General features: G+C 33.8%; 1 protein-coding gene across 1 annotated transcript in view; it reads right to left on the bottom strand.

Annotated features, from left to right (window-relative positions):
* The window catches only part of LOC106461654 (junctophilin-1-like), a 63626-nt gene that overhangs the window by 18273 nt on the left and 29784 nt on the right, over nt 1-15569 (bottom strand). Inside the window, exons 3-4 of the mRNA XM_013921499.2 lie at nt 13269-13774; nt 4009-4127 (exon numbers count right to left, since the gene is read on the bottom strand). Coding sequence (XP_013776953.1) covers nt 4009-4127; nt 13269-13774 — 625 coding nt within the window. The remainder of the gene's footprint in view (nt 1-4008; nt 4128-13268; nt 13775-15569) is intronic.

The following is a 15569-nucleotide window of genomic DNA, read 5'->3' as shown; positions in this document are numbered from 1 at the left end:
AACAATATTCAAGCTAGTTTCACTAACAATACAGACCGATAATGGCTAATAACACGTTCTACTTTATGCTTTAAGGCTTCAGTTACGGGTATGATTTGGGTTGGTAAACAATGAATGTTAAATACTATAAAATATTTATGTTATCGTCTAGATCAAGAAGGAGAGCTTTGTCAAACACAAGGAGAACTCAGAACCAGCGAAAAAGTCAGAAAAAAAATAACTAGCCTTACCGGAGACGGGAGAAGACTTGAACGAACGATCCTCAGTGCAGTAAAGAGAGAACTAGAGCTGAACCGTACGACTACACCTCAGCTTGTTCGGAACTTATTTCTGGCTCTAGGGAGTTACGACAGCTAATTTTAGATGAAATTTTTCCTTTGGCTGCTCGTACTAAAGGAGACAGGGGGGTATGTATAGGCCAAGAACGGAATTTTACAGAAGTGAGATCTGTTGTTACTCAAAGAGATATGGTACCACACTCGGGTTCAAACACATTTAATGAGGGAGGATACATTAGCATCTAAATATATATAGTAAACAGCTACGCAAAAATCCTTGTTGGAAACTACAAAAGAAAACTAGAGAACAGAAACAAGCTTCTACTTCGAAAAGAGTTACGTATTTTCCTTACCTCCTCTTAAAGTTACTACAGATGTTTGTTATGAGGAACTAAGGAATTTGTTTTTGTGAAATTTATTTGTCTGGTTAAAATAGACTATAATAATCACCGAAAGTAAGAGGAGAAATTCAACATCACATACACGCGACTTGATCTGTAACTTGGGAATTTTAAATGTTTAAGTGAGAATATCGTCTGTTTGTTTGTTTGTTTTATCGAATTTCGCGAAAAGCTTCTCGAGGGCTATCTGTCCTAGCCGTTCCTAATTTAGAACTGATAGACTAGAGGAAAGGCAGCCGGTAAACAACAACCATCGCCAACTCTTGAACTACTCTTTTACTAAAAAATGTGATTAATCGTCACATTATAACGCTCGCACGGCTGAAATGACAAGCATATTCATCAACGAAGTTAATATAATTACAGTTAATTTTTGTATACAATGAATCCAGATAGTTAGTTTTTAACATGATAAACTTTATGTGAGATTTTTCTTTATTACACATTTTACACCTACTAAGGGTGTTTGCTATCGTCCCTAGTTTTGAACCACTGAACATAAGTAAAATGTTTACAACCACAGTAATCCGGCATGTGAACATGATGGTACAGCTACTAAGGGTGTTTGCTATCGTCCCTAGTTCTGAACTACTGAACATGAGTAAAATGCTTACAACCACAGTAATCCGGCATGTGAACATGATGGTACAGCTACTAAGGGTGTTTGCTATCGTCCCTAGTTTTGAACTACTGAACATAAGTAAAATGTTTACAACCACAGTAATCCGGCATGTGAACATGATGGTACAGCTACTAAGGGTGTTTGCTATCGTCCCTAGTTTTGAACTACTGAACAGAGGAAAAGCAGACAGTTACCAACATTCTACTATCCACCATCCATGCTAAGGAACTGACGTTCACATTTATAACGTAAGTTAGAGAGGAGGTATTTTGTGGTGTCGCATGAATTCGAATACGGCTCACCATCTCCGAAATCCAGAGCTCTACCAAAGGGCCAACCTGCTCTTACTTATTACTATAGTCCCCCAGCACGTGAATATAAGTAAAATACTACCATAACCCCCCAGCACGCTAACATAGGTTCACTACAACTATGGTCTCCCAAACCACGATTATTCGTAAGGTATTCCAACCAATGTTCTCGAGCACTTTATTAAAAATACAATATTTACAACCAGAGTGTTCCCCTGTGGGTAAACGGTAAGTTTACGGACTTACAACACTAAAATCCGGGGTTAGATTTCCTTCCGTAGACACAGCAGATAGCCCAATGTGGTTTTGCTATAAAACAAACAAACAACCACAGATCTTCATTATGGTTAACATAAGTTTAAAATATTTACAAACACAGCTATCCAGCAGGTCAACATTAGTTTAAAGTATATATAACATATGTTCTTCAAGACATAAACTTAAGATTAAAGTACAGAGTTGTTATATAGAAAACGTAATAATTAGAATAATTATGCTCTAAGAACCGTTTGTCCTAGAAAAACAAAGTTTCACCAGAGAAACGTTGAGAGTTATATTAGTTTTAAGGAAAGTTTGGACATGCTGTATAACGAAATCGCATTTCAAGGAGGTATGTGTTTGAAAACATCCCCTTCCAATAACACGGGACAACCCCTCGTATCTATCATCATTTACAAGATTTGACAGAATTATAAACCGTCCGTTCAGGCAGAAATGTCCAGCGAGACATTGCACCAACAGATTCTCGGCTCTGGAGTTCCGTCAGATGGAATGCCCTGAGGAAGTTTGGAAGACACGAAAACAGTCATTAATATAGAATTATGGGGATTAATGAACATGTCTGGGACAAATGACGTCTGCAGTAAGTTCAGTTGGGAAAGGCATAATATGCTGATTGAGATGCCTGGAAAAGTAATCGAACAGATTCTGTGACATTTCTCTGTACACCATGTATCATGTACAAAGTTTTCTTCATAAAACTGATGGTTGCCAGTAGGTTTCTGACGAAATTGTGTTTCCCTAGAAAAAGTGGTTTATAACGTATAATCAATTTAAATGCTATGTCGTCCTCCAGCATATAAACATTCGTGGAGTACTTACAACCATAATTCTCCAACATATTAGCATAAGTAAAATATTTACAGCCACAGATCTATCACACAACAGCTTAAGTAAAATATTTACAACCATAGATTACCAAAACCTTAGCATAAGTAAAATACTTAAATCCATAGGTCTCCAACACATTAGCATGAATAAAATAGTTAAAACCATTGATCTCCAACCCACCAGCTTAAGTAAAATACGACCATAGATCACCAAAACCTTAGCATAAGTAAAATATTTACAGCCACAGATCTATCACACAACAGCTTAAGTAAAATACAGCCATAGATCTCCAATATATTAGCATAAATAGAATAGTTACAACCATTGATGAGAGTAGTAAGTGTGAACGTTGATGCCAGTAGTAACTGTGAACATTGATAACAGCAGTGACTGTGACCATTGATAACAGTAGTAACTACGAATATTGATGACAGTAGTAACTATAAACATTGATGGCAGTAGTAGCCAAGAACGTTGATGGCAGTAGTAACTATGAGCATTGATGGCAGTAGTAACTATAAACATTGATGGTAGTAGTAACTATAAACATTGATGGCAGTAGTAGCCAAACGTTGACGGTAGTAGTAACTATGAATGGTGATGGCAGTAGTAACTATGAACATTGATAACAGTAGTAACTATAAATGGTGATGACAGTAGTGAGTACGAACATTGATGACTGTAGTAACTATAAACATTGATGAAAGTAGTAACTATGAACATTGATGACAATAGTAACTATGAACATTGATGGCAGTAGTAACTATAAACATTGATGAAAGAAGTAGCTATGAACATTAATGGCAGTATTATAATTATGAACATTGATGACAGTAGTAACTATAAACATTAATGGCAGTATTATAATTATGAACATTGATGACAGTAGTAACTATAAACATTGATGAAAGTAGTAACTATGAACATTGATGGCAGTAGCAACTATACACATTGATGAAAGTAGTAACTACGAACATTAATGACAGTATTATAATTATGAACATTGATGACAGTAGTAACTATGAACACATAAGCATGAGTATCAGTACATCTCATTATAATTTGAAACTCAACGTGTAAGGCTCAGCCCCCATCCTGTTTTTTTCTCTTCTTTTGTAACACTTTTTAATGTTTCAACCACAGCGAAGGTAGACGGCGAAGTATAGTAAACACTGAAGACTAAGGAAAATTGATGAACTTTGAGTAACTTTCCTTAATTCATGTTCTTGCTAATGATGACATTCTTAAACTAACGATAAACAGTAAGAATATTTAAGATATTGTACCTGGCTGCTGAAATTCTGGAGCAAACTGCTTTCCGATTATCCTTGCAAAATTAGATTCTTCTATTGCGTTCTTGGCAGCAACGTCCGCTTGTTCTGCTTTGTCTCTTGCAGTGGCTGTCCTGTTAACAATGGAAAAATATCATATCTTGCATTAGATGATTGGTTTTGATATCCTGTTTGCAGTACAAAAATATAAGGCATTGCCCTAGATGCACTGTATTTTTAAATATACAAAAACATAACATCCTAAAACAGATTTTATTCCTGTTACCAATGTGAAAGTATGACGTCATACGGTAGATATTCTGTTCTGTTAACAACAAAAATATGAAATACTGCACTAAATGTTCTGTCCTGTTAACAATACTAAAATATAACGTATTGCACTAGATGTTCTGTCCTGTTAATAATACTATTTTATATTCTTAACAATATAAAAGTATGGCAATATGCTTTAGATCTTCTGTTCTGTTAATAATATAAAAACATGACGTATTGCATTAAATGTTCTGTTTTGTTTAAAATACTGAAATACAGGATCTTGCGCTAAATGTTCTGTACTGTTAACAATAATAAAATATAACGTATTGCACTAGATGTTCTGTCCTGTTAATAATACAAAAATATAACGTATTGCACTAGATGTTCTGTATTCTTAACAATATAAAAGTATGGCAATATGCTTTAGATCTCTGTTCTGTTAATAATATAAAAACATGACGTAATGCATTAAATGTTCTGTTTTGTTTAAAATACTGAAATGTAGGATCTTGCGCTAAATGTTCTGTACTGTTAACAATAATAAAATATAACGTATTGCACTAGATGTTCTGTATTCTTAACAATATAAAAGTATGGCAATATGCTTTAGATCTCTGTTCTGTTAATAATATAAAAACATGACGTAATGCATTAAATGTTCTGTTTTGTTTAAAAGACTGAAATGTAGGATCTTGCGCTAAATTTTATGTCCTATTGCATCATGCACTAGAATTGTTTTCAATTTACACCTGACGTCACACAAATGTATTTTGTCATCTACACCCTTCTTATACGATAAACATTTTGTATTAGTGAAGTTTGCTAGGATATTGCGTCCAACAACAATAATGCTTCTTGCATCATAGTTCATGTTTTACGCTCACACATCGTAAAACGCACAGGAGAGTTTTATTAATCCAAAAATATTATTATTTATATCATAGATCAGGCGTTTCATCCTCGTGAAAAATATCACATCTTACAACAAGAGAATATTACACTTTAGATCATACATCAAACGTTCCTTCTTCGTTAAAACTATCGCACCTTTCAAAACACAGTAGAGTTTTATCAACAGAAAAATATTAAACTTTAATTCATAAAGCAGGTGGTTCATCGTCGCGAAACATTTTACATCTTTCATCGCACAGCTTATAGTTGTATTAAAAAAACAACTAAACATCAGCATTACATCATCCGTTAGGTGATGTATCCTAACAATAAACAATCTTACCTGAGAGTAGTCCTAATGGTTGTAGTGTCGGCCTGCGGATTAATGTTTCCGGAGTTCGATTGATTAGTACAAACTCCTGGTCAGTAGTTTAAAGTTATGAAATCTTATCCTTGAACTATAGGAGCCTCTAAGATGTCGACTTGGCATGGCCTGGTGGTTAGGGCGCTCGATTCGCAATCTGCATCCCACCAAACAAGCTCGCCCTTTCAGCCGTGGGGACGTTATTATGTGACGGTCAACCCCACTATTCGTTGGTAAAAGAGTAGCCCAAGAGTTGGCAGTGGGTGGTGATGACTAGCTGCCTTCCCTATAGTCTTTCACTGCTAAATTAGGGACGGCTAACGCAGATAGCCCTTGTGTAGCTTTGTGCGAAATTCATAACAAACCAAACAAACTCTAATATGTCCCAAATGTACATAAGGTATTTTCAGGTTAAAAACTCCAATTCCAGAATCTTATAAGCAACTAACGGTGTAGAACGTCTAATTGTTTCTGAGAAAGCAACCTAAACAACTCTCATCCATGTTTTGTTTTTTTGCCAGAAGCAGTGTTCAATTCACAGTCGCAGATTCCAGATCTTGTAAATTAGACATATAACTGTATTTCTGTCTTAAATATTACAAAGGTCAGACCCACTAAATACTGATGGTAATCTTGTTCCCTTTGTTTCGTGATTTGTTTATTTAATAAAACGTCATTCTTTCTGAAGTGAGTGTTTATTTACTTATTGGTAGAGGGTGTATTGTGCCTCAGGAAAAACAATCGTAATATTCCTGTATGATTTTCTCTGACACTCTTTGCTACTTCAGATAGTTTTGTATCACAGAGTTTTGTATGTTTATTATGACCCTAAGTTCTGACTTTTTCTTCCTCCAATGTATTGAAGCACACACCAAACCGTCTAAAGACGTAATGGAGAGCAAAAATATCATATATAATATTCGTACTGAATGAAGAAACCAAAAAGTAATTAACTATTAATTCCACGCTAGAAAAAAATAAAAAAATAAAAGTCTTCTACATCCATATTCAGTCAACCAATATTGGAGTCAGCAAAACTTAGATACCCCTGTTGAATCAGTTAATCGTCTGAATGTTTTCGAAACGTGGGATATAAGATAGTTAGTAATTAGTATCTAGTAATAAAGAAATAAATCATTAATAATTAGACTTAGGTGATCGTATAGGCTACTACTCACGACCAGGAGAAATATCACACAGAAATTGATCCAATTTATTCTCTTTCTCAGTAAAAGGCAAAAAATGTCAAAGCTAGATGATACTTTCAATATTGTGCCAAAAAAATAACAACAACAGAAATAGTACTTGTAAAATGATTCATCTCACGTTCTTCGTTGGTAATAAATACAAATATTAATCTTGAAATAATTTATCATTTGTACATTTCATATAGTAGCATAAAATACCACTCGTGGTACTACCTGAGCATGTTTGCCAAGTTTCGTCGTGCTAGCTCCCAAAGTGCGAAAAGAGTTAGCTGGACATAATACTTTAAATCTACAAGTTGAATTAATGTAGAAGATACAATAGATTGAAATGATGTGCCACGAATCATGGCACATCATTGTTCTGTTCCAGTGACAAAAAGAAATAATACACGGTTTATGATTCATCACAATTTTTGTTCTAGTAAGCAACCGAAATGCTGTTGGTTACTTGATTTATTTTTACATTGTACCTTAATTAGTAGCAAAATTTTCACTTTGCATGATTCATTAATGTTCTGCCTACGTTACAGGCAGAAGTAATACTTCTGTTTTTTTACTGTGTAAAGCATATAAAGTAAGTTATATGAAGAGTTTTTGTTTTGTTTTATTTTCTAAGAAAAAATATACAACAGGTGTTACATCATGCAATATTTCCATTTCATCTTAACAACCATATAGTCATATTTCTTACCTAAATAGAATGTTCCTATTTATTGTGTATGATATCATGATATATATTTTCCATCAGGATTGAACACATATATATCCCCTGCACATGATGGATCGTACAGTGTGTGTTATTTTTCTTGCTTATCAGGATTGAATACATATATGTCTCCTGCATATGATGGATCGTACAGTGTGTGTTATTTTTCTTGTTTATTAGGGTTGAACACATATATGTCCCCTGGACATGGTGGATCGTACAGTGTGTGTTATTTTTCTTGCTTATCAGGATTGAATACATATATGTCCCCTGCATATGATGAATCGTACAGTGTGTGTTATTTTTCTTGTTTATCAGGATTGAATACATATATGTCCCCTGGACATGATGGATCGTACAGGGTGTGTTATTTTACTTGCTTATCAGGATTGAATACATGATCCATGATATCTAAGACGATAAGAAAGAAAACAGGAATAACACACAATTTATTTGATGTTCTGTCTTAAAGAAAGAGAATAATTGCATGTTATATTTTTGATTTGTACAATCGACATAAAATTACAAATGTATATATATATATATATATATATATAATTCATCATACGTTGTAATCTGTTAATTGATAAATAGGTTACACGTTATGTAATATACCATGTATCGTTTCTTGTTGATTGATATAAATATTACACGTTACATATATATTACATATATATTATATTGTATATTCCATCATGTTAAGAAATAGAAATAGTACATGTTACACGATTCATCATAACTTAAGCCCTGGAAGAAATATGAATAACAGACGTGACATTGTTCAACATATGATCTACTTCGGTAAGAAAATGACATTCTGGTACATTGACTGTCACGTTTAGTGAGAACAGAAATATTTATAGCTATATATATTCTGCCCTGCTAAGAAACAGAAATAAAATATGTTACATGATCCACAGGCCTCCCACCAAATTCTGGGCAAAACACAGGGCTTTATATAGCGGAATCTATTTAAAAATACTGGGATAATATAGATAAATTATCTAAAAAATAGGGCATGTGAAGTGCATATCATTTATAAAAAAACAACAAAATGAGAAAACTTATCTGTATAGAGAAGTCATTGTAATGAATCATGTTTGGATCCTCTTCTCACTTATTTTTTTCACATTGAAAATTTTATTTCCACAGTAGAATGTTGCTGGTAGAACTTTGATAGAAAGGCATACATCTTCCTTCAAAACATCGCTGCTTTAATTTCATATGATTTAGTTGAGGTTTGGATCACCATTTGATACACTCATAAAAACTTCAAAGGAAAGACTATTTCTTCCTTGAAGAAAATTCACGATACATCCTAATACACGCTTTTCTTTGTCATGATTAACATGGAAGATCACAAGATATTTCCTAATAACCTAGTTTTTATGTTTCTGATCAATATCTAATCCCATCAATTTGCTTCATATCTTCATCAGTGGTAGTTTCACAATACAATATAGTGTATCCTGAATTACTCTTTTGGGGAGTCATCCACCAGCTTCTTTAGGAGGTGAGGGTCCTAGGTTATATTAACAACATCTTTACATAACGCAAATGAAAACTTATTACTTGCTACACTCATTGTACACAGTGTTTCTTCTTCTTCTCTGATTTCTGTTGCTAGGTTTGTTTGGAGATGAATAATTTGGCTAGAGTCATGGGACTAGAATATACAGGCTGAAGAAGCAGCTTCTGGTAGTGTAAGAACACAGAGACTGAAGGAGCAGCTTCTGGTAGTGTATCCTGATTGCAGCATTCCTCTTTGTTCTTGTCTACACTGCTGCTCAAGATTGATTGAGACTTGTCAAAACGGATCTTAACTTGTTCTGCAAATGTGAACCTTCGGCGTTGCTTTTTTTTTTTTTTTACCTGAGACACCCCAGAGTTTTCAAATGAAAAGTTTTAGTGGAGAATTTTGCAAAAAAATTACGAGTTGTTTAATTTTTGAGTTTGGTGTCCATTAATGTCTCACTTGCCCAATCGCAGGTCTTGAAATGTACACTTCCCGTGATGCAGCATGTTAATTCACTGGTGAGAAACTATACCATCATAAGATAACTATGAATTTATGGAACACACAAACAAGCGCATGTCTTTAATTCACATTTGCAACGTCTAGTCCCATTTAAAAAAAGAAAAAAAACTTTCAGCCTTTAAGGAAGGTAGGCTATTTAATTTCATATAATTTTAATAGATATCAATAAATTATATCATGTATGATACATTCTTATTCATTAAAGTAGCAATTAAATATATTGTAGCAAAGTAAACATGTTAAAGACATACATATATGATGTGATACAAGCTTCGTGATTCATCATGTGGTGATGAGCTAAAGGAGAACACAAAACGTTTCCTCAATTTTAGATCAAATGAAAAAAGTTTAAAAACATTTTACAATATACAACAGAATATTCAATATTTTTTATTTCCTTTTTCAATAGCTTTATTATTTATTATTTAGTATGAAGTATTGCTAGTCTAATCAACTTTTTTTAACCAGTGTTCAAATATTCTTACTTTCAAGTCGAAATCATTTGAAAATTCATAATCAAGGTCTTCAAGTGACGTTCAAAATCATTTCAGGCTCAAAGATGGTTTCAAATCAAAACAATGAATTTAAGCACTTTCAGAATTAAAATCTAATCGAACTACAAACACCTCTCTACTCAGTTCTTCTTCATTAGGCTTATCCTTCCGTTAGGAATTTACCTTAGTTTGACGTCACCAAATTCACCTTTCATTTGAGCCTCAAGTGAACTGATATCCAATGCTAAACCAACATATGCTTTCTTCACGTTCTGCCAGCATTTTCTGACTCTATGCCCATAGCTCTGGAGTGTAAGCTAAAAGTCGCTTAAGCTTCCAACAAAGATGACAAGCCATAAGAAAAACAATTGTAATAGTTACTCACGGTGTGAAACTTCAAAATTTAGTGTCTTAAGAAGCAATGGCATATGAATAAACATATAAACATTTATCTGTTTGTTTGTTTGAAGTTAAGCACAAAGCTAAGCAATGGGCTATGTGTGTTGTGCCCACCACGGGTATCGAAACCCGGTTTTTAGCGTTATAAGCCTTCAGACTTACCGCTGTGCCCCTTGGAGGCTTTATCATTTATTGCTAAAAACGTTTTGTGAGAATATAGGGGATAATTATCAATTATAGGAATTTACAGGCAAGATATATAGAGAACTTAAAAAATATCGAGATTATATGGAAATATGGGGCTGGTAGGAAAAATGTTTGTTGGTTTTTTGAATTTCATAAGCCTACTTTTTTTTAGGAATTATTGTTGACTGTGTGTGTATGTGATAAGATGTCTCTGATGATAATGTAAGTCAAAAGTTATATCAACAATAAACATTTCTAGTCCTTAATGACAATGTAAGCCAAAAGTTATATCAACAATAAACATTTCTAGTCCTTAATGACAATGTAAGTCAAAAGTTATATCAACAATAAACATTTCTAGTCCTTGATGATAATGTAAGTCAAAAGTTATATCAACAATAAACATTGCTAGTCCTTAATGACAATGTAAGCCAAAAGTTATATCAATAATAAAAGTTTCTAGTCCTTAATATAGTCCTGAATATTAATAATAAACGTTTCTAGTCTTTAATGATAATGTAAGCCAAAAGTTATATCAACAATAAACATTTCTAGTGTTTAATATAGTCCTGAATATTAATAATAAACGTTTCTAGTCCTTAATGATAATGTAAGCCAAAAGTTATATCAATAATAAACATTTCTAGTCCTTAGTATAGTCCTGAGTATTAATAATAAACGTTTCTAGTTCCTAATTATAATGTAAGCTAAAAGTTATACTAGTAATAAACGTTTCTAGTTCCTAATTATAATGTAATCTAAAAGTTATATCAGTAATAAACGTTTCTAGTTCCTAATTATAATGTAATCTAAAAGTTATATCAGTAATAAACGTTTCTAGTTCCTAATTATAATGTAATCTCAAAATTATATCAGCACTCTTGGAATTAGTTGTCGTTTATTTATACAATTATGGCGTTGAAAATTCAGTATGCAACTACTACAGAATCTAAAGTACAAAACAAGATAAGCTGTTCTCATGCGTGATTCAAATCCTTTATTCTTTCATTGATTATCTGTTCAAGTAGTGTCACTCGTTTCTTTCCCTCACGAAACTTAACTGTCGTAAGTGGTTGTCTTGCTTTCAAGCCTTACGAAGACCATCAGCGCGAGTTGTCGCATTGAAACTATTTCTTAAGTTTGGATACGATTTCAAATTATTATTATTATAATTTTGTATAGTAGAGCATTTGTATACGTATTGCAGCCATTATGTTTCTTCCCTTGATGTGTCAATACCTAGTCTTAACCAATTACTATGTCTCTTACCTTGATGTGTCAATATCTAGTCTTAACCAATTACTATGTCTCTTACCTTGATGTGTCAATATCTAGTCTTAACCAATTACTATGTCTCTTACCTTGATGTGTCAATACCTAGTCAGTAATTGATTAAATGTCCCTTACCTTGATGTGTCAATACCTAGTCTTAATCAATTACTATATCCCTCACCTTGATGTGTCAATACCTAGTCTTAATCAATTACTATGTCCCTCACCTTGATGTGTCAATACCTAGTCTTAATCAATTACTATGTTCCTTACCTTGATGTGTGAATATCTAGTCTTAATCAATTAGGAACTAGAAACGTTTATTACTGGTATAACTTTTAGCTTACATTATAATTAGGAACTAGAAACGCTATCTTATGCCGCAGAAACGCCTCTTATTTCTAACCTCACGTTACGTTGATGTGTAATAAACGTCAGCCTAAAGCCGCGCTGCATCTTTAATATTCATCAAACTTTTATTCGTAAACCTGGGATTACGACGAGCTTGCCCCTTTCATGTTAGTTTAAGTTATGCCATTTTGTTTTTCGTAGAACCAATAGTGTATTTGTTTTTGTTGTTTCAGTTGACCTTTTCTTGGTAAAAATTATACCTACCGTGGCGTGTTTCTTGGTTACTAATTCAAGTCACGTGATGTATTATTGAACTTATCTTACAGTAGCATTGCTACTTTTGTATTCATTCTTGGTAACATTTTCATTTGGTGAATAATAATTAACTGTTTGAGCTTACTGGTTATTTTTAAACAGTTGCCAGTGCTTGCTTTAAGAACAACCAAGACAAGCGATTGTTTGGGGCTTCGTGCTTTTTGGATCCTCGCACTGTTACGAAAAAAAAAATCATATATTTATTTTGCTATCGCAGTTGTTTAATCTATTAAAATAACAGGCAACCAATTAGGTCTTAATTTTTAAAAAATCTGGGGGAGGGGACAAGTTCCCCTTAACCTTCCAGCAAACTGACATCCTGTGAGTGGCTAGTGTGATTTGGCAGTCTTGCTGCTTGATATCGTGCATTAGCTAAGAATGGTACTGATAGCCATTATGTTTCTTCCCTTGATGTGTCAATACCTAGTCTTAACCAATTACTATGTCCCTTACCTTGATGTGTCAATATCTAGTCTTAATCAATTACTATGTCCCTTGCCTTGATGTGTCAATATCTAGTCTTAATCAATTACTATGTCCCCTACCTTGATGTCTCAATACACAGTCTTAATCAATTACTGCATCCCTTACCTTGATGTTTCAATACACAATCTTAATCAATTACTATATCCCTTACCTTGATGTTTCAATACACATTCTTAATAAATTACTATATCCCTTACCTTGATGTTTCAATACACATTCTTAATCAATTACTATATCCCTTACCTTGATGTTTCAATACACATTCTTAATAAATTAATATATCCCTTACCTTGATATGCCAATATCAGCCTTCTGTAGAGCTAGTTGTGAAGCCCTAACTGCGGCGTTAACTGCTGCTACTACTCTTTCACGAATCCTAGTTGACCTGAGCAAGAACAAGTGTTTTTTCTTTCCTGAGGTCAAGAGAATGTTGTTTTTGTACTTGCCCTCCTCTCTGGTCCCATCTTTAAAAGACGTAACACCGTAGCCATACTTTTTGTTGTTATACCATTCGCCTTCATATTTCAGCCCGTCTGAACGTTCCGAAATACCGAAACCACACCGCTTGTCGTTCTTCCATTCGCCCATGTACGCCTCTACGACATTAGTATCCATGACGTCATCCTGACTCACAAAGCTGACACTGGAATCCGTACGGCCGGAGGTTCTGGTCAAGCCGGATGGACTGTACTCGGAACTACCCGAGCTTCCTGTCGATCTTGTACTTCGGAAAGATGATGATCCTTCTTTCCGATTAAGATCACCTGTACTTCTTTGCTTCCTCAGCTTCAAGGTCTATGAAGATTTTAACCCTATTAGCGTATTATTCTTTATAGATCAGAATAGTAAAAATGCACAAAGTCTGTCTTGGTTAACATGAAATTCATTTGATAAATTCTTTTTCTTATTCTGTAAGACTTGCTAATCTACACTGTAAACGTGACATCATTAAAAAGAATCAGTTAGCATTAACACTTGCTAATTTGTAATTTAAACAAAACGATATTTAGAGGAAACTATTAAAATAAAGACTTGCTAAGCTTTATCGTTAACACGCTACTATTTAAAGGAAAGTGTTAACACAAAGACTTGGTGAACTTTGATGTAAACATAAGACAATGTAAACGGTACTGTTAACATAAAGACTTTTTCAATTTTACTGTAGATATAACACCATCTAAATGGGACCGTTAACATAAAGAATTTCTGAATTTTACTGTAGATATAACACCATCTAAATGGGACTGTTAACATAAAGAATTTCTGAATTTTACTGTAGATATAACACCATCTAAATGGGACTGTTAACATAAAGAATTTCTGAATTTTACTGTAGATATAACACCATCTAAATGGGACCGTTAACATAAAGAATTTCTGAATTTTACGGTAGATATAACACCATCTAAATGGGACTGTTAAGACAAAGACTTGCTGAACTTTATTGTAAACATAAAACAATGTAAATGAGACTGTTAACATAAAGACTTTTTAAACTTTTCTGTAGATATAACACTATCTAAATTGGAATGCTAACATATGGACTTTCTGAATTTTACTGTAGGACTGCTAACATAAAGACTTTCTTGACTTTTCTGTAAACATGGTACCATTTAAATGGGACTGATAACATACAGACGTGCTGAACTTTACTTTAAACATGACACAATTTAAATGGGCTGAACTTTTTTTGTAAACATAACACCAGTTAAATGAGACTGTTAACATAAAGACTTCCCAAACTTCACTGTAGATATAACATAGTTTAAATGAGACTGTTAACATAAAGACTTCTCGAACTTTACTGTATTTGATTTTTATTTCTAGGTTTAATATTTATTGAGCAGACTGTACTCTCTTTGGTGCATGCATGTGAAGAACGTATTTACAAAAATAATAATACATCATCTGCCACTCCAGTATATTACACATAATAAATAAGAAAATGTTTATATAACATTTTCCTAAAATATCACATACTTAGAAAAGTCTATTTATGTATGTTTGAAAAGAGGAGTTGAAAGCTTGCTCAGTAAACCTTGAAAGTAAGCTGACAGACAAGAGGGAAAGTAACTATTCAACAGGCAACTTTTGACCTACTATTATCGAATGGTTGGATTTGACTATCACTCTTATAACGCCCCCCCCCTCTGCACGGTCTCAAACTGCGAAGAACGATTTTTATTTCGGCAAAAGGACGCCAATAATGGACCCCCGGATCCACAGTCCGCACTGATTGCACAGACAAGATTTCGTTAGAGAGATGTTGCTTAATGGTTAGCACACTCGCTCGAACTGTGAATCAGAAGGTTTTTGATTTTAAGTCCGTTGTTGAAAAAAACATTTGCATTTCGAAATTTGGGGCTTTGAGGGCGTTATAAGAGTTCAGGATGAATGCTTTTGACTTAGCTACACTTCCTATAATCTATCAGTCCAAAATTAGAAACGGCTAGCCCAGACAGCCCTTGTGTAGCTTTGCACGAATATTTAAAACAAACCGAACTAAACTGTACGGTCATGCTCCAGGAAAATAATCATCTAAGCATTTACCACCAAACATTTGCTTGCTGATTGTTGGGAAAAGTTTGTT

The sequence above is a fragment of the Limulus polyphemus genome, unplaced genomic scaffold, assembly GCF_000517525.1.
Source record: "Limulus polyphemus unplaced genomic scaffold, Limulus_polyphemus-2.1.2 Scaffold1004, whole genome shotgun sequence".
In the NCBI taxonomy this organism is placed as follows: domain Eukaryota; kingdom Metazoa; phylum Arthropoda; class Merostomata; order Xiphosura; family Limulidae; genus Limulus; species Limulus polyphemus.
This window is presented reverse-complemented; position numbering and strand designations above follow the sequence as displayed.